This window comes from Aspergillus sclerotioniger (genome assembly GCF_003184525.1).
Source record: "Aspergillus sclerotioniger CBS 115572 chromosome Unknown BO94scaffold_21, whole genome shotgun sequence".
NCBI classification, from domain to species: domain Eukaryota; kingdom Fungi; phylum Ascomycota; class Eurotiomycetes; order Eurotiales; family Aspergillaceae; genus Aspergillus; species Aspergillus sclerotioniger.
In genome coordinates this window covers 367,149-391,830 of record NW_020291011.1, presented here as the reverse complement: position 1 = coordinate 391,830, position 24,682 = coordinate 367,149, and the positions used below count along the sequence as shown (strand labels likewise).

The following is a 24,682-nucleotide window of genomic DNA, read 5'->3' as shown; positions in this document are numbered from 1 at the left end:
GGGTCCAATTGAGTTCGCTACTGCTTCGTCATGATTTGAAGTGACAGTGGATCACATTGCTAAAAGAAAACGGCATCTCTGCAGTCAGCCTCTGCGGACGGATAACAGGATCCACCAAATTTGACATTTCCGTGGTACTTCCTGCGTCAGGTAGCAGCAACCAAGGGTTGGGTTCCACCCGTTTGCGGTTCCGCGGGAGATTACTACATGCTGACGGGACATGATCAATGTCGCTTTTTCAGCTCTCCTTTTGCATGGAGGAATGTACTCAATGTCAATCACGGTACAGCCTGTGGCATGCAAATTATTCTGAAGCCATTCGACGCATTCCAAATGCCATATAACTACCATACTCATTCCTTGTCCATGACAATGAAGCTGAACAACGCACTGCCATGCTGCCTCTGAAGATATTGCCTATTATCACCCATACGAACCCATTGTGACTGACACCATGGAAGGTCGTGTGTCATGATGCAAGACCCTTGATCTTCGGATAGCTGAGTCTCGCACCACGGCGGTTGACCAATCACTGGCCTTGCCCATCGAATAGCATCCGATAGCGGCAATACTACAGTTTGGTATGACATGTCTCATTCACTCTTCAGTGGGGCATTCCGCATCCGACCACACTTAAAAGCGCAGACGGAGTTGGAGTCTCCGGACGGAAGAACAATCGGAACTGCAATGGCACCCGAGTCAGTTCTCTTATATCGAGCCCTGTCCCCCCGCCGGCTTAATAAGATCTGTGTGATATAGCAGCACTGAAAGGTCACTATGGGCATCTCTTTGCTTCTCTGCGCGGCAGCAACTGCCATTCCAGCCCTGGCCCAGGGCGCAGGCCGCGAGTTAGAGAGATCTCCCATGCGAGCTCTGCAGCAACCCGATGGACACAATGCTACAAATTGGCCTTGGAGACCTCTGCCATGGGGCGAGATAAACTTCATCCATACCACTGATTCACACGGATTCCTTGAAGGACATCTAAATGAGGTTGATTACGGTGCCGACTGGGGAGACTTTGTCTCTTTTGTGGAACGCATGCGTGACAAGGCTGATCAATACAACGTTGATCTTCTGGTCGTGGACACTGGTATATTCCTTATTCCTCTATAATATATCCGGAGCACTTCGGCTGGTAGCTAATTAGTTGACAAGGGGACCTTGTGAACGGCAACGGGCTCAGCGATATTACAGACCCTGGAGGGCAAGTATCGAATAAGTTGTTCAGGAATGTGGAGTACGACCTACTCACGATTGGTAACAACGACCTCTACATCAATGAGACCACCAAGCAAGTACAAAAAGACATTGCAAGTATTTATGGCGACCGCTATATTACCACCAATGTCGACGTGGTTCTTGATGGTAAGAACATCTCCGTCGGACACAGATACCGCTACTTCACAACCAAACACGGCCTCCGAGTGCTGGCATTCGGGATGACAGTTCAAGACTTCCATCGCCCGGACTTCATTACTGTTCAAAATGCCTCCACGGTTTGGAATAAACCCTGGTTTAAAGAGGCAATCAGCAAAGAGGCGGATCTCTATGTCCTTCTTGGACACGCGGATGTCGATGAGCCCTGCCAATTTGCCAAGCCCACAAAATACAATGCGACAGAAAATCCTATGATCTGCATGAAGGACTGGTTGCGGCAGAACAAACCGGATATTCCCGTCCAGATCTTGGGCGGCCACACACACGCCCGGAAATTCAAATGTTACGACGGTGCATCATCAGGTCTGGAATCGGGACGCTACGCAGACACAGTGGGATGGCTTGCCCTTGGTGACGTGGCATCAGACACCTGGAATGGATCGAAGACGATCAGCGGAGTTGATATGCCCACCAGGACATGTTCTCCACCCAGTGCCACCAGCAGAGAGGCTGACTCGACGAAAATCGTTCACCTCGACCGTCGCTACCTCGACTTCAACCGCAAGACCTTTGCGTATCATTCCATAGGAGGAAACGACTGGACTGTCCTTGATCAACTCGACACCCCTCTCGGACGGAAAACGACTGATGATATCACTAATGTTCGAAACTACCTGAACCTGACAACGGTGCTTGGCTGCGCTCCCCAGTCATATTACATCTGGGCAGAAAACTTCGACTGTCCGAGCAACATCTACACCATGGTCAAAGCGGCTTTAAATGCAACGGTGATATCTGACAGGGAGAACATTCCGGAAGACTCCCCCAGGCTGATCCTAATGGGCACTGGCGGGATTCGGTATGATCTATTCAAGGGTCCATTCTCCGTCGGCGATGCATACACCGTTAGCCCATACCCAGATTCATTCCGGTTCATCCCCAATGTCAAGTACAGCATCGCTAGTCAACTCCTCACCAAGTTGAACGAAAAGGACCCGTGCCCACCCAAGGACAGTTGCATATACAAGCGCCCTTCATCTTTCCCCGACCCGTACAGTGAGCCTTTCAATCAGCAGCCACTCATGGACCCTGAACCGAGCAAACTTAACCCCGGCCACGTGACGGTAGATGACTTCGGGAACTGCACTAAAGCCGTGGACAGTCCTGATTGCGGGGACGACACGCAGCACTCGTCACAGATTGAGTACCAGTGTCTCCCGAATACTATTCAAGCCGAGTTCAATATCGGCAAGACCCCGCCAGACACGGTCAACCTGGTGTTTGTTAGTGATCGCGAAACTACCATCCTTGGTTTAGACATCATCAAGGATGCGGGATATGATAAGTCTGATGTTGATGATTACATGGATCCCTCGTTCACAACAAGAGACTTTCTGCAGAAATATGCCCAGATTGCGTGGAATGATAACTCTACCGAGTGCGGTATCGGGCGATGATGGATGGGAGAGGTGGATTTTCCGGATGCGCGTTGATCTTTACTGCTGTGTGCAAAGCTACGCACAGATGCATGTGTCTGATGTTAGCACGTAAGGTGCAATGAAAAGTTCTTGCTGTATACTTGAATCAGTATTGGGCTCGACTTGACTTATATCTCACATTTTGCGGCTAGGATATGATATATCACAAACTAACTTATGCATCCATACCCTCCTTTTCCTCTTCACCAACCCAACGTAACGCTCACACCCCAGTATTTCCTCCTCACATATGTATACCCACCAAATCCACCTACAATCTAATACTATCACACAATACATCTTCCCATCCTTGAACCACATCTAGGAACTCAAAAGCCTGAAACTATTTCCTCACAACCCCAAATCCTCTACCACGGTCTCTGATATCAACCTTTCCCACCACGCACAGACCAGCTGAACCCCACCCCATAATAAAAGGAATAAATCACCTATCCCAATCCATACCCCACCTTCCCAAAATCTCAAAACCCACATAATCAATCCAACCCCCTTGCCCGAACCCGTACCCTGACTGGCCTATCAGGCGGTAAATTCCCCATCAACGAAAACCTCTCATCCGGCCTCACTTCCTCCACGACCTCCTTATCAAGCACCTCAATCTCAAACCCCCGAATCATCAACGCAAGTGTGAATATAATCCCCTGCTTTGCGAAATGTCGTCCAGGACAGATGGTGCCTCCCCCTCCATACGGGAAAAAGTAATCCTGTAACTCGGAGGTGATTACCTTTGCATGAGAGTCCTCGGTCGCGGTGTAAGTGGGTGGATTTTCGCGGATCATGGATGTGAGCTGTGGGTTTGAGGGGCGGATAGGTCCACTAAGCTCATCATCGGGGTAAGAGAGGAATCGCTCAGGGTAGAAAGTAGTGACTGGGTGTTCTCGCTCGGCGTTGTTTGGTAATAAGGCCCCTTCGTTCCAGAAGGTATTGTCGTAGTGCGCTGTGAAGTTATATGCCATTAGGGAATTTGATTTCTGGAATGTATAGTTTGAGATAGTAGTGTTTGGGGCTTTCGGCTGCCGCATTATGGCCACTGCTGTGCTGTATCGGAGGGATTCGAGGTACAGGGAATTTAATAGGGGTATTGTGGATAGGGATTGCCGGTTGAATGCCAGGCTGTTTGGTGTGGAGTGTGGGGATATTGCGGAGAGGATACGGGGTGTTAGGGTTTTGTTGCTCGGGTGCAGGGTGGACAGGATGGGCCAGATGGTTGCGGCGGTAGAGTTGGATATTGATCTTTTTCTATCTTTAGTTATTTGTTCGGTAATCAGGGAGGGGGGAAAGGGAGGGGGAGGAGGAATACGCTCGAATAAGACCCAGATCCTGAACGACTCTGCCTTCTGGGGACATATCGCGCCAGATATGTCTTCGGGAGGTCATGAGGCTCAGGCCGTGAATGTGATCCCATCCTGCTTCGGGGTCAGGGGGCGGTGATTCTGCAAGACGGGTATGCCATGCGCGAATATGAGCGAGCATTTTATCTCGACTTGCTCGCGCCTTTGGGATTAGCAAGGTCGGTAGTCCTTTGAAGAGACTCGGAAGTTGTCGGTCAAACTCCCAGAAATCATGCATCAGGTCCGGAGCTACATTAAAAATCTCCTCCCCGCAGAGAGCGTACATCTGTGCGCGGGAGAGTTCGTCTCGTACGAAGGTATATAGGTCTGGTAGTTCGACCCAGTTTGTCCATTGGGCTCGTTTCCGCTCGATGGATTTGGTCAGTTGGGTGGCTGTTATGTCTGCAAAGGTTTCTAGGGTCGTTCCACTGAGCAGTATGTGTAGAGCGCGGTGGTCTTCTTGACTTGGGTTGGTGTCGTTCGTGTCGAAGTATAGATGGAGGTCGGTTTCTGGCATTCCGAAATTGTCTCGCAGGTGTTTGATGATTAGGGGTGTTTGGGTTAGGGCTCGGGATTTGAGCATCTTGGTGGCGGTGCCGTCGCTGTGGGGCATGTAGGTGATTTTCTGACCGGCTATGGAGAGAGAAATGGGGGAGGGACCGAATATTTGGCTAGAGATGTGAGTGCATGTTTGGGCACTGGGGGTGGGGATGGGGGACGTACCGGAGGGTGATTAGGTATTGGTGAGAGTTGAAAAGGAAGGGGATGGTGTTTCGGAGGACGGGAATCCAGTAGGGGGCTGAGGGGATGGATGGTCCATCTTCATCCTGGGAAATTCTGGGACGGAAATATATGGTTGTACAGATGAAGATTGTGCAGAAGAGGACCAGCAGTGCTGCTAGGCCTGGATAGCTTGCTTCGTAAAGTAGATTGTCCAATGTCATGTCGAAGTATTTCGCTATGTTGCTACTGAAGTGGTAGTGCGATATTGAACAGTAGAGAGTCAGTAAGAGAGCAGAACTTGTTAGTGATCTAGTGTCTTCTTTGATTATCTGAGTAGAATGCCTAGACTTGGCTGATGTGAGACATCTGCTGGTTAGGTTTCGGGGTATCGACAGTCCCAAGCAATATCGGCACGCCTTGAAACGGGGCAGCCGGATCGGCGAAGATGCTTTGGGCCACGCCGCATTGCTGACAGATATGGCCGATGGGATGTATAGCTTTGGCAACGTCAATGATTAGGTGATACCAAGACTGTTGCTTTACCGAGACTACGAACTGAGCAATTGATCCTCACTGGCCGGACAAGCATCCGAACCTGGCCTTGTGAGCTGGTTAGGGCTAGCTACTACTTGGAGAATGGGACATGAAAATTGTCGGTCTTTGGGTGGTGCGTTGTCTTGAACGGGCCTGTTATCTATTCGACGTAGAGGAATGCTCCTACCGCTATGATAATCAAGGTAGATGGTAGTTGAATGTGAATTGTCTCCATATATATCTTACTCACAACCATACAATTAGACATAACTCCAACTAAACCAAAGCACAACTAATTCTTCACCCTCATCCCCGCCTCAATCGGACTCGAAATATCCCTAAGAACATAAATCTGCCCATAAATGTCCGTGACATCGCAAAAATACCGAACAATCCGCGCCCGACGACTCCCCAGCATCGCCTCCTCTGGTTTCTTTCCCTCGCGCATCGCCACCTCAAGCTGCTTGAAGCTCTGCTTCCAGCATTCCCGCTCATACTGCGCCAGCTGAAAAACCTCCGCCTTCTTGGCACTCTCATCCTTATCCTGACTGCCAAACTCAGCAAAATGGACCGAGTTCAAATTACCCTCGTCGCGGTCCCGAGCCCAAGACCCAAGATCATTATACATACGACACATGCAGCCCAAATGAGCACAAACATCTTCAGCGAGGTACTTTTCCGTCCCTGTAGAGAAGCAATCGCGGTTGGTGGATGTGGTCAAAGCTGCGCCCATTAGACAGTTGGAGTATGCGAAACAGAACGGACAGGCGATGTGGTATGACGAGACGTTGTGGACCCAGTTGTAAAAGGAGAGACCCATGGAGGCTGACGTGCCTTGATTTTTGAACTGATCGCTGTCTTCGATCTGTGCTGATTGAGCAAGCAGATAGCCTTGGGTTTCGCGTTGGAGGGCATCACGGTCCCAGGGACTTGCTGCCCGGATGATTGGGTTGCCCATGATGACTTTGACGAATTGGCGGAGCAGGTCGAATATTTCGTGATCAGTCGACGGAGGAAGGTGATTATTCTCTTGGGTGTAGAGAATGTCGTTGTCTCCTTCTACATCCGCGGTACCCTGTGCCACTGCAGTTCGGATGAGCTGGCAAAGCTCTGGTATGCGGCCCTGGAAGGCAGGAGCGACGACTGCTTCCATGAACTCATCTACCTGATATGTATAAAAGGATAGAGCCATCATCTCATACAAATATGAGGGAGACACATGAAACCGCGCCCGGTTATTACAGCTCGTCCAAGTAAATGGGATGATGGCCGGATAGGTGCCGCCCTTGACCATATCCCGTGGAAGGATTTCCAATACGGAGATACCCAGCAATGGCTGGAAAAGAAGTGCTTCAATCATCGAGGCTTGCAATTCTGCGTCTGGAAGCCACTGCAGCAGTGGCGTCTTTTGGAATAGCTTCACCCGTTTGGCGATATCTGCCGGAATGCTGGCTAACGAGGAACCCACTGATATGTCGCGAGGACTGCGAGCAGACTTTAGTGCTGCCAATACGTATGTCTCCGTCAAGGTGAGTGATGTGTAGCTAACTTTGTCCGACCAGAGGTATGTGAGGGAATCAGTGCGCGTCGAGGAGAGGAATGCAACACCCTTTTCAATAGCGGTCTCCACCCATTCACGAATGGGATCAAAAAATGACACGCATCGGGCCTCTGCGAGAAGTAACGTTGCGTAAGCGGTTTTCTCAACTGACTGCTCCCAAGATCCATTGCTTTCTTGGTCCAACAACGGGCGCAGGCACGCTTGAAACAGAACAATGGGGACTTTGGGGTCAATGTGAAATTTTAACCCGCCTTGTTCAACGAGGAACAAGAGGTGCACTAGAGACTCTACCAAGAGCAGGGATGAATAAAGATGGCTGGTGTTCTGTCATACGATCAGTGGATGGTATCTTAACCTGTGGAGTAATCATACCCATTTATCCCCTAAGCCATTATCAGCGTTCCACCACCACTTAGACAAGAACCCCACAATCTTGGATATTTGTGCGGCATAGTACGAGGGATTTGGCTGATGCAGAAGAGCTTGCAAGACATTGCAGTTAGCACTGAAGCTCGGGTCTCTTTCTCCGGGATAGGTGCGGAAGTGAGTGGGCTGCTCAAAACCCTCGATCATTCTCTGAACAGAGTTGTTGACAGGGTGTCCGAGCATGCTGAGCACGGTGATGCCCTTGGCTGTGTCGTCGACGTCGGCTAGGATTCCTGGCACTACATAGGATTGTTAGCGGGTGTCAATGACCCAGAGCTCAGTCACTTACTCAATCCGATCACTCCATTTCCTCCTTCGTATCCATCCACAATCACTTTGACCATTTTCCCTAGCTCGGGACAGTTCAGGTCAGATGACGAGAAGCCGACTCTCAGCAGCGTCGACAATGTCTTACATGCATCGTCAGAAGTGAACATCACCAAACAAACCAGGGGAGGTATACCCAAGTATATTCAAAATGCGTAGTCGGAAAAACACCAGGCACACCCCCACTACTCCTCCCAGCAGACCCCTCAATAGCATGACGAAGATATGCCTCGGCCTCATCATCCCACTTCGAACAATGCATGAGATACGCCGCAGTTGAAGACGGAGAAGCGAACATCGACCCCAACACCTTATGCTGCGCCAGCCTATCAAAATCGACTCGGCCAATCAAAGCCTCCAACGAATGGGTTATGGTAGAGCGTGAAGTACTATACAGCACCTCTGGATTGAAGCGAGACATTTTCGCATCGTGGATCTTCATCAATGCTTCCTTGCCTCGGAAGTCGAACTCGAAACCATGACTTTCGAGCATTTTGAGGATAGACGGGACAATGATCTCGAACCCGACGTTGTTCGTTGTTGAAACGTCCCATGTTGTCAAACGAGAACGTAAGGCCGTGACGCCGTGGGTAATCCGCGTATCAAGATCTTTAGGATCGTGAGCAAGTTGAAGAGGATTATCACGATGCTCTCTCAGGGACAGTAATGCTGTTGCCGTATTCAGGACTCCATCAATCGGAGCTTGCAACTCGTTTGCCCAGCTCCCGTCCTCAGCTTGTGTGCCAAGAAGGTACTCGAATGATTGGGGAAACAGCCATTGTTTCTGACCATCAATGGTCTTCGTGACGAGAGATACCCAGGCTGTATCGTATACAGTGCAGGTTAGGGTTCCGAAGCCGTACTTTTCGTCAGAGGACCGGACTGTCTTCTCGAGCAGCGATCGTGCCTCGCTGACTAGTTCGTTGTCGGATGAGATGGAGCCCATTTTACTTGTTGCGGAACAATGAAGAAGCTAGTTACTACTGTGAAATTGAATCAAAGAAGGATGGTAGTTAACAATCTGTCATCTTGTTGTGGTTTTATGGTATGCTTTAGACAATTCTATAGGGGACGTACTTAGGCCTAGTACTCCCAGACAGGGACGAGACATGATTGGTGCGTCGAAACTCTATATCCCCGATCTTAACCCTGGTTGTCGGCTGTCCCGATGCTGCAATCAGGCTTACCATCGGACAGTCCCAAGCAGGTAGCCCCGGTGCCACGGCGTCATAGATGTTAGGTCTCCGACCGAGGTCCACGTGTATCGGCAGGCAACGTGTGGGTGAGTAGCTTGGCCGAGGATACCTTTCCTGGGCACAGGTGAGAGTGTACACAATAGACGTAGCCTACTGGTAGACCTTGGTGACATTGTGTAATTTGTAGCGGGAAACAAAGTCCATTTTAGAGTGGACTATAATCTGCAATCACTCCGAATAGCACAGTTGGTATATAGATAGCATTGCGAATTTATAACCTCGAACCCTACTCATCACCCGGCTCCACGCTTCGAAACATATTACCGGCACACTGAGACACGCCACATAGAAACAATGTTGAATTATCCCCCTCCCACATCCCTCCCCAAGAAACCCCCCAAATTTTACTAGATATGCTAAAGCTCCCCCATCCTCTCCACCAACTCCAACAACCCCCCACTCCTCCCCTCCCCCAGTTCCAAATCCAACCCCCTAACCTCCCCCCTGACTTTCTCCACCAGTGCGCCAATAACCCCCCTCGTATACTCCAAACTCCCCATCCTTTGCATCATCCCCACCGCATACCTCTTCACCTGGACAATCTCCGTCCTCTGCTTCAATATTCCTAATAACTCCCCATTCTCTTTATCTTTCTGAATACAATGAATCACCGGAAAGGAAAACTTCCCTTCTGTCAAATCCTCCGCAAACCCTTTCTTGTCTGTGTAGCTTTTATTACAGAGATTCCGGTAATCATCGACGATTTGGAATAGGATCCCTAAGGTATTCACCAATAGGATAATCCTGGCGGTAGGTGTAGGAGGGGGTGATCGTGATTGTGTCTGCATAAGCCTCACAGCGAGCCGAAACAGCGCGGAAGTTTTGTTGCTTGTCATTTCGAGATATTCCGCCTCCGTTGGGCAGGTGTATGTATCCTACCATTAATCCCCAGCTTTAGCTATCTTTCCGAATAAAGCCAAGGAGGGGGTGGGGTTGTAATGCTTACCCTCCAAAACAAATCCATCCCCTGCCCTCTATGCAAACACACCATCTCCTCCCCATAAACCCTCACCGCCTCCTCACTCCCCAGTTTCATAACCTCCCCCAAGGCAAGAAAATACACATAATTCGCCGAATTAATCGTCTGCGGCTCACCGAATACCGCATGTGCGACTGGTTGTCCTCTTCGCAGGGTAGAATGATCTTGGATATCGTCGATGAGAAGCGACGCCGTGTGAAGCATGGTGATGATGTTGGTGATGGTTGTTAGGGCTTCGGGGGGGATGTGCAGGTATTCGTTGAAGGCGAGGAGGAGTTGAGAACGGAAGTTCTTGCCCGGTTGCGTGGAGAGGTAGGTGTAGGGTACTAGGATGGTGGTTTCTTTGGTGGGGGTCCAGGTTGCGGGGGGTGGGAGGGGGGTTGTTTGTTGGGTGGAAGGTGGGTGGTTGGGGATGGTGGGGGGGAGTGGATGTGGTTTGGGGTGCTGGCGTCGCCCATGGTGGTTTGTGGGGGATGATTGAGGTAGGTGTGGTGGATTGGTAGATTGGATGGAGGGAAGAAGATTGTGATGTGGGCTCAGGGTATTACTTTGCTTATTGTACAGAGCTGTATGAAGAGGATGCAGAGCTATCATATAAACTACGCTGTTCTCGGAGAGCCGAGTTGGTAAGGACTTTGGATTATTCCTGGCCAGACGGGTCGTGATGGTCGGCAACTTGCTATATTGTCGGGCGCCTGGGTTACTCGATTTGGCGGCCGATCTGATCTATTGTTGGAACTATTCACCTTGGGATTGTCCCACTAACCTAAGAGCTATCTCTTTTGGTCTATTTGGGAAATTCTATCATCTATGCCCATTGGGGGTTCCGGGGTTTCATGAATGGGTACCTCCGATAGGCTCAATCATCGTGAGACTTTTGCAGTCTAGACACGTTGATGCAGTCAGCAGGCGATGTCCGAGGGAAGGTTATCGTAGAGTTGTTTCCGAAGGGATCAGGATCAGAATCCTGATCAGGATCCTCCGATGTAAGCATTGTCGTGGGTGAAAGTATAGTCGCGTCAGATTACGTAGTATGGTGGCCTATGACTTCTTTTGCGAGGGATTATCGTAGTATGATGGCAATACTGGTTTTGCGAGCGTGGCCTGGAAAGTAACCAGACCGCCACTGATATCAAGGTTCACGGATGGACATTTGTTTGGTGTAGAAGCCAACCTCAAAGAGGTCTGAGATCCAATTGGAATACGTAGGTCTTTTCCATAGGGATCTAGTGCACATGTTAGGAGATTGGGATTTTGTAAATCTGTATCGGAGTCCAATTATGCATCGCTCCCACGGTTTATTCTCTGACAACTATTTCAAGCCTGGTGGTAGATTCGCACAAGGGGGTGTAATATTGCTAGGGATTAGAAAGGATGTCTTTGGGAAAGATAGCCTTTCCAATCGAATACACCGAGGGGGGGTTGCAAAGCGTATGAATAGATATTACAGCTCGATGAGACAGGCAGGCTTTCAAATCAAAGTCCATTCCAACAGTGGAAGCAAATATAGTCGCTTGTTCCGGAACCCTCGCATTGAAAAGCCAGAACATCAAAACAAAGCGACGCTAAATATCATCCAATCTAAAATCTAGTGGGCAGTCTCTTGGCGTCTGAGATGTCGTCCCCTGTAAGACGAAATAAAACTAACAATAAGTATCAGTCACTCTTAGAGTCAGGAGACGGGTCATACCGGACAATTCTGCACGCGACCGAGCACACTGCCAATAAAAAGCAGTGGATCGCAAATATGATCGCGATAATAACAAGTGGGACCGAGCTGAGGCCAAGGTTCAGTTGTGACACCAATGCAATACTCACGATTGCGGCCATGGCAGCCTCAGACCATGAGCAATTGAAGAGAGAGCCCGAGGAAGGTTGAGACGGTTGAGGTGTGGGATCATCTCCAACGTATGCCGATGGATCACGGGTCTGCCGGAAAATAGGTTCCATTGTCAAGTTATTCACGTGATGTTATGAGTTTAATGTTTTCTGGATGCCTGCTCATGGAGGGTAAGCGCTGGTTTTGTACGGTTAGTGAAATCCATCCAGGAAGGAGGTTGACTGAGGGATTGGAATTTCCCAACTCCTGCATTGGGGGAGGCCGAACAAACGATACAATCAATGTTGGAAGGTAACGACATTGCATCGGAGATCGCAGGAATCAGGTGCATCGTCAGGCCCCCTGACCACCCATGACCCGGGCCGTATCTTCCCCACATCAATTCTGCTGGTTCCGGAGGGCCCGACTGGGGCGTCGGCTGGATCCGGTGGGGATTGCTTGGCTCCCGCCCCACGAGGCTGGCGCCGTTCCATCTGCGCCTCGTGAGTGGAACCGTACCAGTCATGCATGTCCTGAGAACCACGCTTCCCCGATGGCAAGAGGGGTTCCTTGATGAAACGATCGAATATAGTCGTATTAATAATCTGATAATGTCACTAGGCTCATCATAGGCGATAGGGATATGCTGTCGAGCCGCGGCAACCCCCGTGAAAGGTGGCCTAACCCTAGGCATGTGCTTATGTCATCAGGCTACCTCTTGGGGGAAGATGACAAGGCTGTAGGACTAGGGATGGAGCTTTAATGATCAGAACCTCGGAGGTCGTCGTATCAAGATTGCAAGCTACGGATATCATGTTTTGCACGCTCAAATACAACGAGACCGACGATCGCTCCTCACTGGAGAGAACATCTCCGCCATTTCTGAAGCCAAAACGAAACCTGGGAAAGGTGGCATGCAGAAATTGTAGATCGAGCAAGGTAAGCTCTACACGGTTTGTACCAGGAGGTCACTCACATGACGATAGCTCAAATGCACGGGCGAGCCTGAAGGGTGTCGACGCTGCGAGGCTCGCAAGATCCCCTGCAGTTATTCAGGGACAGCACAATCTCGCGGCAGAGATACCAGAAGTATCCCTGACAAAAATAAGGGCTTGCTGGCTGAAGGGGAGCGACATGCGCTGGATGTGTCTATGGACAATCTTCAGAAGCAGACATACGATCACCAGTACCCGACTGTTACCCTTGCTGAGCTAGAGTCCTTGTGTTCACTAGACTCATGGGACACATCGGACTCATTTGAAGCGACTCAGGGAAGCACAGTCGGGCTTGACGGCGTGCCAATCCTACAGAACACAATGTCAGGGGAACCGCTGCTTTACATGGACAGCCCAAATCCCTTCTTTGCGACAGAATGGTCAATGGTTGGGTCCTCGTCACCATCGGTATCCCCATACTCTTTTGACCACAATTTCACGGTCCCAGTCGGAAAGGACACACCCCAGCCCGCGGTCTTTGTTGCCGGCGCAAAGCATGACCACTCCTGCTTCACACCGGCAGTCCAAATATATGAGATGATTGAGGTCAATCTCGTCTGGGGCCCAAAGCGCGGTCATAGAGATGCGACCGGTGATATCCTCGAGCACCTCAAGCTAGCTTTAGTCGCTTGCGAGTCCTTACTAGAGTGCAAGCAATGCACCATGCGACACGAATACGTCATGCTCTTGATTTCCATGTGTCGAAAAATAGCTGGGACATTGGAGTCTGTCTATCATCGACCCCACCTTGCATCCACTCCACAGAGGGACTCAAACTACCCACGACAGGGTCCGTCATCGGCTGACAGAATACCACTGCTCAGGCCGTCGTGGACCTCAGGGTCAGCGGGCTCGGACACCGGGCTCATGGAGACCAGTGGCAGCGATGGCAGCAATACAAGTAGTCCGTGGGATCAGTCACCTCAAGCTCACGGGCTCAAGGGCTGGTGTCTGGACGCCGATGACCAACATGTCATGCTCCGAAGCCTCCTCCGAGCCCGGGCAGCAAGGTTGGATGCATTTGTAACTAGATTGGACAAAGTGGTCCCCGAAGAAGGCTGGCCAGCACATAGGGGAGGGACTCGGGAGTTGCAGGAACGCGTGAAGCGTATTCTGTCTCTGTAGAATTTCTTTCAACGAATCATAAATGTGCCGGTTGTCGTCTACACACGCTCGGGAGTAAACCCTCTAGGTCTGCATATGTCTGACCCTGATCACTGCAGTAGGCTGTCGTTCCAAGCGACAATGACGGAACACTGTACAGCCACTGCCCATCCTCGTACTTACGAATAAAGCCAGTAGGTGATATGGCAGGCAGTCGCTCTTCTTCATGATAGCCACTTAGCGATCGAACGATATTCATACATGCTGAATCGGGTATTCCGACCCATGATTCATTTTTTGGCGTTCCACGGAACAGTGTCCACGCAGTCGTGCCTTATATGGCCCAGGCAACGGTTTCGCGAGTCAAATGCAGGATCATACTTTCGGGCTTCGACAAATCCGGCAACCCGACGTGTCTGACAGGCGGCCATCAGGCTCTGGCCAAGCAGGTCGCTTGCTAGTAAATCTTCCCATCGCCAGATCAGCTTGCCCAAAGCCCCTTCGTAATGAGTGGCATAAGGTGGTCGTAGTTTTCCTTGTGAATTCCATCCATCTCTTCACCTCCAGTCAAGGACTCCTAAGACAACAATCAGTAACCATCACACGGCTTCCACACCATCACCATGATTGAACAAATCTTCACCGGCATTGTGCCCACGGCATCGCTACTCAAGCTACCCCAGAATGGTGTGGTTGAGACCCAGTTTGGGCTGCTCCTTCCCCTCGCTCTGCTCGCTTGGGTCGTCTACATGCTCAGGTCCATCGGGACGCGAAGCGTCAAAGCCCCAATGGTCGGTCACCGATCTGTACTGGAGCCCGCGTGGCTTGTAGGCTATCGGTTCACAACACAAGGCAGGAGTATGCTCCGAGCAGGATACAAAAATGTGAGCTCCTCCAGTCCTAAGAGATCCCTGCTAACCCGACACCTAGTTCCGAGACAAGATCTTCAAAGTCCGCTGCAATGGCCTTGAAGTGGTCCTCCTCCCCAATCGATATATCGATGAACTCCGCAATGTCCCAGAGGAAAAGGTTAGCCCACCTAAAGCACTTTTCACCAAAGGACTGGGTCACTACGTTGGTATGAACATCATCATGGAAAGCCGCTTGCACGTGCACATTGTTCAACAACGGTTAACTCCAAACTTGGTCTCAATAATGCCCCAGCTGCAGCAGGAGCTAGAGTTTGCCTTGGAAGCAGAGCTTCCCGATTGTCGTACCGACGAATGGGTATCGGTCAACGTACAGGATCTTCTGGCACGTCTCGTCGGTCGGCTGTCTGCCCGTGTGCTTGCAGGCCCGGAGCTTTGCCGAAAAGAAGAGTGGCTGTCTGCGAGCGTGAAGCATAGCGGGCATGCGTTTGCAACCTCCATGACGCTCCGTATGTTCCCTGGATGGTTGCGCCCGATCGTAGCGCCCATGATCCCGTTCTACTGGCGTGCACGGTCGGATCTTGCCACAGCCAAACGCCTGGTCGGGGCTCTCGTTGAGCGCCGACGAGCGACCGAGGCGCAGCAAGGAACTGCGTATGAGAAGCCGAATGATCTCCTGCAATGGATGATGGACGAGGCTACCGGGACTGATGCATTTCCGCACAAACTAGCCCATCGGCTGCTATTTGTGAGCGACGCCTCCGTCCTGACAACCGGCATCCTAACCACGCATTTCCTGCTCGACCTTTGCGCCCACCCACAGTATCTCAAACCACTTCTGGCCGAAATCACACACGTGTTGCGCGAGGGCGGTAATTTTCAGAGGACGATGGTTCACAAGATGGTACACCTGGATAGCTTTCTCAAAGAGTCTCAGCGGATGAACACAACCTTCCTAAGTAAGTCAAACGGTACATGGAACACTTAACGATAGCGACTGACTGAACAGTGACATTCGACCGCGTGCTGAATACCCCAATAACGCTCTCCGATGGAATCAAACTCCCAAAAGACACTCATGTTGCGATGCCGACGGACGCAATGCTCCACGACCCAACTTATCTCCCCGGCGGCGGCGATCCCGACAGCTTCGACCCCTTCCGCTATGCACGGTTGCGGCAGAAGCCAGAGAATGCCCACCGGTATCAGCTGGCGATGACTGACTCGACCAGTCTGCCATTTGGCCACGGAAAGCACGCTTGCCCGGGACGCTTCTTTGCCAGCAGCGAGGCGAAGCTGCTCCTGTGCAACCTGCTTCTTCGGTTCGAGATCCGCTTGCCGGATGGGCAGACGCGTCCGGACAACTTGCTAGTGGCTGAGAATCTTGTCCCTGACCCCGCAGCGAGGCTACTCTTCCGCAAGCGCGCTGTTGGAGATGAGCTCTCCCGGAATCTTCGCACCCTTGGAGCATGATCTTTTGTCAGTCATGGGAAGAAAGAGACGAAGGGAAAGGGTATATGACTGATGGTTGATGTAGCACATGTATGGGTCTGAAGGTTCGTGGATTTAGGATTCAGTCATATAGCAAAGACAATTTTAGTCGACCTGCTTCAACACAATGGTGATGAAGTTAAGAGGGGTGGGGTGGTAGAGCCTAGGCGGAATGTGCAGGCACTAGACCCAATACAGAAAGCACCTGATCTACTGTAACGGCGGCCAACGCTACTCATCACACCTTCCTTCATTTATTAGTTTGCAGACATGAAGAGTTGCTACCGACCATGTATAGAATCAAATCATTGTCAATGTGGATTGGTTTTTTGAGGTTTCCCTGGGCGTGGTGACTATGAAGGGAATGCACACCCAAAATATATAATTTCAATGCAAAACTCGGAGCCACACCAAAATAAATGATTTCTTCCTCAGAGGCACTTGTATTATGATGTCAGTACAGTACTATTCATTATATCGCTCTGAGTTCAAGTTATTCATTTTCCCACTGTCTGTCACAGTCCATCGGTAGAACGATATTCCACCCCAACCAAAACTCTCCAGCGGTGTAGGACCCGCTTGCTATGATCCAGATCAAACATCCGAGAGTTTTCGAAAGTACGTTTCATCGTCCTCCGCAGACGGCTTATAACCCCTATCTCAAATGTTAGAAGCATGCACCACGTCAGGAGTCAGTAATGCCGTCGGGGGAAATACCAGAGCTTTGAGAAAGTACTCCATCATACCTGCCTCATCTTTCATCCATTCTACATGATACGGTTGCATAGAATCTGGCGTAAGTGTCTGAGCGTAGGTAAAGTCAATCCAGAGAACTCGGTCCGAGCCTTCCTGGACCATCATATTGCGTGGATACGGATCCCCATGGTAGATACCTGCACGATGGATCTCGAGTAGGATGTGATGGAGCTGCTGGACACGATTTTCTGAGAATTTGGACAGTGCTATTGGGCACAGGTTGGGTATGTACTCAAGCAGAACTGCATTGGGACGTAGACGGTCATCCAGGAAATCATCGAGATGGGGTGACCATTCCAAAGGGTGAACCGCTCTACTATGCCATAAAAGCGAGGGACATACTCTTGATCGCACAGACCGCGTTCGTGGAGTCGTGCAAACGCGACACTTTCGCATTTGAATGGGTCGATTTCGCGGGTTGGGGGGTCTGTCGGGGATGGCTCGGTTGAGTGATACTAGATTGGTTGCGCATGTTAGTGGGAGCTGGCGGGAATTGAAGGAATAACGGGGATACTCACTACTTTCAGGATACACTCTTTACCGTGCCACAAGGTGTGAAAGATCGAGGAATCATCTGATCTTCCAATTTGATTGATGAAAGAGATCTCCGACAGTTCCAGTTCAACGCTCGTCATGGCCGCGAATTAGAAGCTTCTGGACAGGAAGTGAGGATTGAACAATAAAAGCAGTATATAATACAAGCACGAGGAAGGTCAAGGGACAGCCCAAACGGCTTGGAATATGAGCCCCCCAGCAAGCTGACCGGGTAGTCCCTACCGACGATTATTGGCTATACGGAGCTTTCCTGGAATGTAGGCCACCGAACCGCCTATCACCATTTTTGGTGTTTCAAATCTTGTGATTAGGTAGGACTATCTCCGCTCATTGATGTTGAAAACCATCGTATAGAGGAGATAGTAGTAGTGGTAGTGGTGGTAGTAGTAGTAGTAGTAGTAGTAGTAGTAGTAGTAGTAGTAGTATTTAACATCTAGCGGAAGGCCTGGCGCCTACCAGACCTTCCTGAGACCTCCCATAGGGTATAGAAACGTGCCAAGCCATGGATCTATATACAAAGAACCACGAAGACAATTTCAGGTATACACAGCACTGGACACACCAGTTGACTAGTTGCGCCCCCGACCTGTAGAACGCTTCGCAGGTAAGTGAGTTGTCCCTGAATTACAGAGTCAGGCAGGCACCGGGCAAGCCGGGCAAGTAAGACCACAAGACCTGGAAATAGTGATTGTCCTGGCGAGGTCCACAGTTAGCACAAGGCCGGGGGGCCGCGGGGAGTAGAGAGATAAGGGTTAGCAGGGCGGGATAAAAAGAGGGAATAAAATATAGACAGGACATGCTACCAGGTACAGAACTTCAAATAGAAGCCCATTACCTGCAGCAGGCCCCGGAAGCCCTCCGGGGTCAGCGTCATATGGAGGATATGCAGCACCAGAAAGCATATTAATCCACTGTCTAGGGGTGCGATGAAAAATATCCGAGTGAGTGCAATTTTTCCTTGATATAGTTATTCGGAAAGAATATATGGATCTAAGATGGTTCGAGAGTTTGTGATATTTCTGCAAATAAACGTTCATTGGGGCGAAAGCCTTGGTATGGACAGTTAAGCCTGGTGTAACAGTTCAATCCCTCACATTGGACTAGGCAGCGCCTTCCAGTGGGCAGCCTAAGCAACATCATAAACCCAAGCCGTGCCACTAGCGATCGCCGCCAAAAAGACATGATACATAAATCTGACCTTACTTGGAAAAATGGTAACATTGTCTAAGCCACTCAGGCCCTCCATAACAATGTGTAAAAGGGGCCTGTGCTGACGATGACGGTTTAGTGAGCGGAACGTATTGTCTATTGTGTATGCATTGTTTGCATGAGGAGGGAGAGCTGGCTATTGCACATAGTGAGGGTCAATTTGTTAGGAGATGAACGTGCACGTGAAAGATGCACTTCAAGAATAGGGTCCATAGACAACGAAACCTCTAAGCACTCGACGATGTTTTTCCATCGATCTAATCAGGCCGCCCGGCCTGGGCGATACGGGCCCTTCTGAGGGGGCACCCGATGATTGTAACTGTCCATCTCATCCGACAAGCTCGTAAGCTCATATTCCACTTCCAATCCCCTAGCTTCCAGCTCGAGATACCCAGGCGCGAAAAGCTCCAGCTCCAGCGCCCAGTGTTCTCGGGAATACGGGACATGAAGTTCTCCTCGTTGCGTCGAGGAATTCACAATGTCGACTATGGGCAAATCCATGTTCAGCCTGTGATAAGGAGGAAACTTTGGTCAGTGGGATTTGTTCTCTCGGCAGGGACAGATTTTGATTTCTTACGGATCACAACCAAGATGATAATAGGAGTGTTCATCAATCAGTCTTTCCAACGGCCATCCTAGCATGTGGTGAGTTGACATCTCCGCGCCCATGTGCCATGGTCGCAAACGCGTCGAGGACTTGACTTGCCCATTTGACTGAAACGAAAACAAGGCAAGCCTTCCGGTTTTTAGGGTATCCTGATCAATAACTGTATATATCTGACCTATAGCCGCGAGGAACACCGTTCCCGTCCGCGTCACTGACAGATAGCGGAAGTCAGCGGTTTCGAGGTAATAGAGCGATATAAAATTCTCGGACGATGGATATCGAGCAAGATCCGGGTATTGAGCAGGGATACTGGGATGCGGGGCACTGGGGTCATAGCTGAAGGGATGTGATGGGGCCCAATTTTCATGGATATACAGCAGGATCAAGAGTTTGGTTAGATGGGTATAATTCTTCGCATGGTCCTTGTCTCGGTTCACTGGCGCAAAACAGATGAAGTTCTTCGGTCGAGAACGGCTTCGGTGGAGAAGTGAGGGAGGATAATGCAGAGCTGATGGTGGAAGAGGCGCACGTGAATAATATGACTGGACAATCCTTAGCCAAAATTGAATGTTTCTCGATGAACCTGGATTGTTATTCACATCAATCATATATTCTTCATGGACAGGGGCAATTGGGTGTAGAAACCTGGACAAATAGACACCATCCCTTGGATGCCTCGGCCATTTCCTCGTAATCTAGTCCCGGGCCATTGTCTAGGTGAATTTGTGTGGGGATACCTCCAGGCCAGAGATCTTGGGGTGGATATAGTGGAGTGAGCATGATTTGGGGTTATATAGGTAACGGAAAGTGGGTTAGAGAGGGTGGTGGCAAACCACGACCAGGACGGAAAACCAGGATCGGATTATTGTAAACCCTTTGTGGGGCTAGTGGGTATCATTGGGTCGTTGACGATGGGTCCGACCAGCCGATGTTGGATGGTGGAGTATGGAGTACTACTAATCCAACATCCAACATATTGAGTATGTGCATCAGTCTATCATAGACCGCCAATCCGACGTGGGCTCTCACGAAAGATCCAGATAGGGACAATCGTTCGGGTCTTCGAAGAACTCGCCCCCCAACCTCTTGATCAACTCACAACGCTCCTCCATATCCCTCGCATTATAGAGGATCGCCGCGCCCCTCTTCCACGCCTCACCGTACGTGATGTGCAACACCCAGACGCCACCCGCGGCAGGCCAGCCAACCTTTGTATATGGATCACTGTCCTCGGGGCCCTCCACCGTGAACCAAAAGTCATCATCATGATATTTCACCCAGGTCGCGCCTAGATGTCGCACTATCCAAGAACCTGGCATCAGTACCCCGCTAGACTCGGTTTAGTAGGAATAGAGCACGTAATCCGAGCACAGTGAGCATCCTCCTTTGCCTGCCACTCCGGATCAGATTCCGGCGGATGTCTCGTGACATTAAATCGATCAAGCCCCAGGAAGTCAAGTTCGATCCCAAGGCAATCGTCCAGCCGATAGTATCCGCCCTTGGACGGATAGCCATAGACTCTGGTCCCTGGACCAGTGCCAAATGCTGCCCAGGACTGTCGCTCGGGCGGAGGGCTCGGAATACAATCGATGATGTCTTTTTCGGGTGCCGGGTTATCTGGCAGTGGAATAATTATAGGGGTGTTTAATTGATGGAGAATAATGGTGCGAATTATAAGTATACATGAAAGCATCACGCAGGGGATTAATATGGCCAGAATGCGACGCATAGTGGAGAACGGGGATGGGTAGTCGGGGGTTGACACTGCAGCAAACAGCGGGCATGCGGGCCTTTTTATAAGCTTTAGCCTGATGGGAAGAGATGATTTGATCCGTGCTATCCGCGGGATGCGCATTGGTCAGGTACTTCACATCCCTGCATCTCTAACCCGGTTGCCCGGAAGGAAACACAAGAGCGGGCGGGATTGGCCCCCCACTGCGCTAGATAGCCCTAACCACAAAGCTAACCTTGATACGCTCTAGATTCTCGCGATCAGTACCTCCTAAATTGTTATGATTGGTGGGCAGGGGCCGAGTTATCTCATCCAATCCAAAAGGGTCTCTACACGGCCTAGTGCTATCTCGGTAACGATATCTTCTACCCAGCCGGTGCCGGCACTATGTGTGGCACCAGGACTTTGGTACTAGGTTTCAAAAATAAGATGTACTAACCCAAAGGAGTGATTGTTGCGGTTGTAATCTTTTCATTTTCTTTTTTTTCTTTCTTTTTTTTTTTTTTTTTTTTTTTTTGTGTTGAAAACACGGAGTGAACTATTGCATCATTAACTTGTAAGAATGAGCTGCTATTCTGCTGCCCCAGGCTATATATGACGGTGATGGTGTACATTGTTTCCTAATTGGTATACCAAGAATTACACTGTTGGAATAAAGGAATACTTCAACGGATTCTCTCTGCTCAGGGTCCGATGCATTCTATAAAGGCTGTTATGATCAATTCCGAGGGAGCTGCGCCTATATACAGAGATTTGAACCATTTCGAAACTATGATAATTGGTTTGGATTCCCATGAAGGGTATCTTCGATTCCTAGAATGATATATACCTTTTCGCGGCACAGTGACGAAAAGTCTCTTAGTGTAGTGGGGGCGCTCGTGTCTATATATGTTGCTGAGGTCATCTCTCCTTACTTAGATCTCACTTGATTTCTCGCGCACCCAGGATCATCTTTATTCCAGCCTACTGTGTCGAACGCTGGGTGCTGCGAAGCATGACGCCGTTCATTCATCCGGCTGATATGACGTGTTATGTCATATCGCAACCAAATTTTCCTATACGCGTCCGGTATAACTGTAGCAGTCGAGAATCTGTCAGATTGCAATAAGTCCTATGTGAGGAGAGGTACGCATCCATTGAATCGCCCAGCAATTTCCTCTACCGACTCCCGATGAACTTGGAATTGCCGACAGCGTGGTATCTTGAACAGTCCTCATCATTTTGCCGTTTTCTACGTCGCAGCAACGTCAGGGCCAAGTGAAAGGTCATCAAAACCGGCTTATCCCCATCGTCATTACGATTTAAGAATGACGGACACCCACCTCATTCGTCCAGACTTTTCTCTGCTTCAACACATTTTCCCCGTATATATATCCATATCCTGGCCGGTTCTTTTACCTTCCGCTTTCCGCGACCTTGAGGTAAAAAAGGGGATACCATCTAGTTTATTGTCCCCATTATGCCTTTGGATTTAACCCCCCAAAACATCACATCTTCTTCAAAAAACCAGGTCTCTGCTACAACATGGAACAACCTCCCAGTTCTCAATATTCCTCACACCTCGTCCAGCAGATCCTCAACGAGATCGCCCAGAGAGTCCTAACAATCCGAGACCATACTGAGCTAGTCTTCAAAGATATCAACCCAGTAAATGGCTTGATCCTCTGCCGTAGGTTTGTGGAAAATGCCAATGTTGAGAGGATCCACACCCAGTAACTGGATCCCCAAACAGATATCCATATCATTTGTCCTGACAACGACAAATTAGAACAACCTAGAATTCAAAAACACGCACCCTCTGCGTACGCCTCAGGAACCCCTCCTTGCACGGCATCCAGCAGCAGTGGGGGAAAAATTCCAACATCGACTGGGTGTGCGATGGTCGTATGACGCGTGATGAGGGTTACAGGATGATGGGAATTGGTGTTGGTACAAGTACGCCAAAGACCATGCCCCACAAATCATCCACGCTGATTCATCACTCCAGGATTCGAGGGCTTCACGGGATATATATTATCTTCCGACCAGCCGGATCTCTACGTGGCTGGATATTGGGAAAGCATCCCAAGCATTGTTGTTGAAGCCGGGTGGAGCGGAAGCGGGGATAGACTCCAGGCGGCAAAGGATCTCTGGCTCAGGGGTACATCAGAGGTTCAAGTTGTTGTACTCTTGATATGGAGTAAGACGTTGAATAACAAAGTGGAGGGTATTGCGGAAGTATGGAGTCGAGCTGGCGAGGGTGGTCTTGCTGCTCGTCGTTTGGTAAGACAGTCATCTTGAGGTTTTGTCAGTTGAAGCTAATGTACTGTGCTAGGCTATATTCCCTGAACAGAATCCTCTCCCTTATGACGATCGCATCGAGTTCACAAAAGGTCAATTGATAGGACTGAATACTCCTATCTCGGAACCAAACACGGTTCTGTCCCTTGAGATGTCACAGCTGCGAACGCTTGCTGAATTTGTTATCACACTAGAATTTGGAATGTCCCCAGCATGATAAAGGTGATGCCGGCTCAGGTTGTTACAATTCGCTGAGATTTATCCATACTAATTTCTATTCATGACCCGGGTGAAGGATATATAAGGCATGGCCAAAGTCTAGCTGAGTGGGTATTAGATTGCACAACAACCACAATAAAGCCATATATGGACCATGATTATCCCAATTCATTCTCCCTTAGAGAATGGCGAATGGGATTATGACTATCAAAATTGCTTGTCGAGCTTCTCCATTGCTACTATCCCACAATCATGACTTGCTTCATATATGTGAGTGGAGACCAGATCATAACGTGTATTCAGGGTGTAGGTCCGAATCGAGTACTGTGTTGAAAATTACTTCAAAGTACTAAGTGAGGTCGTCTACTTGTGATTTAGGAGAGCCTGGTAAAGGTCTTTCAATGCGCTTGACAGAGGTCTTTAGAGGCGCTTTATTAGGCCCTTCAGAAGCGCTTGGTTAAGGCTTTTAGAAGTACTTGACATAGCCCTTTCCCAGCGCTTCGTTCAGTTCTTTAGAAAGTGTTTGATGGAGTCCATAATCAGCACATAAATTATTCACTTATGCAAGATACCTTTAACGACATGCTTTTAGAAATGTGTTGCTGGATGGTTAATAAAACGCTTCGCAATGCTTTGGACTTGGCGCTTCCCATAGGCCAGTACCTAGTATTTATCTTATTACTCCGCCTTCTAAATCAGACTGACACATCCTAAGCATTACCAACTGACCAATACCCTTATTACACCGTATCGAAGTGACCTGAAACGGTACTACCATAACTTGCTGAACATGCAATCAGTTTTCAGTCTAACATGCCGAAAGTTTGATACCACAGCTCATCATCCCCCAGACTAAAAGAGTGGGACTGGATCGAAGGTCATGTCGAGTTAAATGAAGAGTTGGTATCAGGAAGGGGTAAGACCCATCTTCCGTACCAGAACCCTTTCGGCAAATAATCGTAGGTCTGAAATTTCAAGTGAGAGCATGCTGTCAGGGTTCGTGATAGCAATATCAGGGCCGAATAATTGC

At 49.6% G+C, this 24,682-nt stretch overlaps 10 protein-coding genes across 10 annotated transcripts; 4 read left to right on the top strand and 6 right to left on the bottom strand.

Annotated features, from left to right (window-relative positions):
- Positions 1 to 777: 777 nt before the first annotated feature.
- Positions 778 to 2,837, top strand: BO94DRAFT_602254 (Ser/Thr protein phosphatase family protein; the record flags this gene model as incomplete). The annotated part of the gene is made up of 2 exons (XM_025616417.1): positions 778 to 1,093; positions 1,159 to 2,837. 2 exons carry the CDS (start codon positions 778 to 780, stop codon positions 2,835 to 2,837), a joined length of 1,995 nt encoding a protein of 664 aa, XP_025465457.1.
- Positions 2,838 to 3,355: 518 nt separating this feature from the next.
- Positions 3,356 to 5,154, bottom strand: BO94DRAFT_587599 (cytochrome P450; the record flags this gene model as incomplete). The annotated part of the gene is made up of 3 exons (XM_025615839.1): positions 3,356 to 4,112; positions 4,180 to 4,881; positions 4,934 to 5,154. The coding sequence occupies 3 exons, from the start codon at positions 5,152 to 5,154 to the stop codon at positions 3,356 to 3,358; spliced, it is 1,680 nt and encodes a 559-aa protein (XP_025465456.1).
- A 605-nt stretch (positions 5,155 to 5,759) lies between these two features.
- BO94DRAFT_587598 (terpene synthase family protein) lies at positions 5,760 to 8,727 on the bottom strand (the record flags this gene model as incomplete). Its single annotated transcript, XM_025615838.1, has 4 exons — positions 5,760 to 7,352; positions 7,401 to 7,693; positions 7,744 to 7,864; positions 7,918 to 8,727. The coding sequence occupies 4 exons, from the start codon at positions 8,725 to 8,727 to the stop codon at positions 5,760 to 5,762; spliced, it is 2,817 nt and encodes a 938-aa protein (XP_025465455.1).
- Positions 8,728 to 9,459: 732 nt separating this feature from the next.
- BO94DRAFT_419718 (FPP/GGPP synthase family protein) lies at positions 9,460 to 10,376 on the bottom strand (the record flags this gene model as incomplete). Its single annotated transcript, XM_025607396.1, has 2 exons — positions 9,460 to 9,912; positions 9,984 to 10,376. Coding segments are annotated over 2 exons (846 nt in total), but the record flags the coding sequence as incomplete, so codon positions are not given.
- A 2,272-nt stretch (positions 10,377 to 12,648) lies between these two features.
- Positions 12,649 to 13,955, top strand: BO94DRAFT_587596 (Zn(II)2Cys6 transcription factor domain-containing protein; the record flags this gene model as incomplete). Its single annotated transcript, XM_025615837.1, has 2 exons — positions 12,649 to 12,774; positions 12,822 to 13,955. The coding sequence occupies 2 exons, from the start codon at positions 12,649 to 12,651 to the stop codon at positions 13,953 to 13,955; spliced, it is 1,260 nt and encodes a 419-aa protein (XP_025465453.1).
- A 728-nt stretch (positions 13,956 to 14,683) lies between these two features.
- BO94DRAFT_470518 (cytochrome P450) lies at positions 14,684 to 16,276 on the top strand (the record flags this gene model as incomplete). The annotated part of the gene is made up of 3 exons (XM_025608338.1): positions 14,684 to 14,818; positions 14,865 to 15,762; positions 15,813 to 16,276. The coding sequence occupies 3 exons, from the start codon at positions 14,684 to 14,686 to the stop codon at positions 16,274 to 16,276; spliced, it is 1,497 nt and encodes a 498-aa protein (XP_025465452.1).
- A 524-nt stretch (positions 16,277 to 16,800) lies between these two features.
- Positions 16,801 to 17,661, bottom strand: BO94DRAFT_602241 (uncharacterized protein). The gene is made up of 2 exons (XM_025616416.1): positions 17,569 to 17,661; positions 16,801 to 17,505 (listed from the first exon to the last, which is right to left on the bottom strand). The coding sequence occupies exon 2, from the start codon at positions 17,444 to 17,446 to the stop codon at positions 16,955 to 16,957; it is 492 nt and encodes a 163-aa protein (XP_025465451.1). The 5' UTR covers positions 17,447 to 17,505; positions 17,569 to 17,661; the 3' UTR covers positions 16,801 to 16,954.
- A 1,126-nt stretch (positions 17,662 to 18,787) lies between these two features.
- On the bottom strand, positions 18,788 to 20,207 carry BO94DRAFT_602226 (uncharacterized protein). Its single transcript, XM_025616415.1, has 3 exons — positions 20,045 to 20,207; positions 19,392 to 20,004; positions 18,788 to 19,322 (listed from the first exon to the last, which is right to left on the bottom strand). Exons 1-3 carry the CDS (start codon positions 20,199 to 20,201, stop codon positions 19,076 to 19,078), a joined length of 1,017 nt encoding a protein of 338 aa, XP_025465450.1. The 5' UTR covers positions 20,202 to 20,207; the 3' UTR covers positions 18,788 to 19,075.
- Positions 20,208 to 20,446: 239 nt separating this feature from the next.
- BO94DRAFT_470594 (uncharacterized protein) lies at positions 20,447 to 21,114 on the bottom strand (the record flags this gene model as incomplete). The annotated part of the gene is made up of 2 exons (XM_025608345.1): positions 20,447 to 20,721; positions 20,793 to 21,114. 2 exons carry the CDS (start codon positions 21,112 to 21,114, stop codon positions 20,447 to 20,449), a joined length of 597 nt encoding a protein of 198 aa, XP_025465449.1.
- A 1,563-nt stretch (positions 21,115 to 22,677) lies between these two features.
- Positions 22,678 to 23,650, top strand: BO94DRAFT_587592 (uncharacterized protein; the record flags this gene model as incomplete). The annotated part of the gene is made up of 4 exons (XM_025615836.1): positions 22,678 to 22,865; positions 22,967 to 23,088; positions 23,141 to 23,415; positions 23,468 to 23,650. The coding sequence occupies 4 exons, from the start codon at positions 22,678 to 22,680 to the stop codon at positions 23,648 to 23,650; spliced, it is 768 nt and encodes a 255-aa protein (XP_025465448.1).
- Between the last annotated feature and the right edge of the window lie 1,032 nt (positions 23,651 to 24,682).

What these genes read in the sequence shown, in the direction of transcription:
- BO94DRAFT_602241 (XM_025616416.1), bottom strand. Translation starts at nt 17,446, where the DNA reads ATGCGAAAGTGTCGCGTTTGCACGACTCCACGAACGCGGTCTGTGCGA.
- BO94DRAFT_602226 (XM_025616415.1), bottom strand. Translation starts at nt 20,201, where the DNA reads ATGCTCACTCCACTATATCCACCCCAAGATCTCTGGCCTGGAGGTATC. An exon ending in TTCTACACCCAATTGCCCCT is followed by an intron (nt 20,005 to 20,044) that starts GTCCATGAAGAA and finishes ATAACAATCCAG; the next exon opens with GTTCATCGAGAAACATTCAA. An exon ending in TATCATCTTGGTTGTGATCC is followed by an intron (nt 19,323 to 19,391) that starts GTAAGAAATCAA and finishes TCCTTATCACAG; the next exon opens with GCTGAACATGGATTTGCCCA.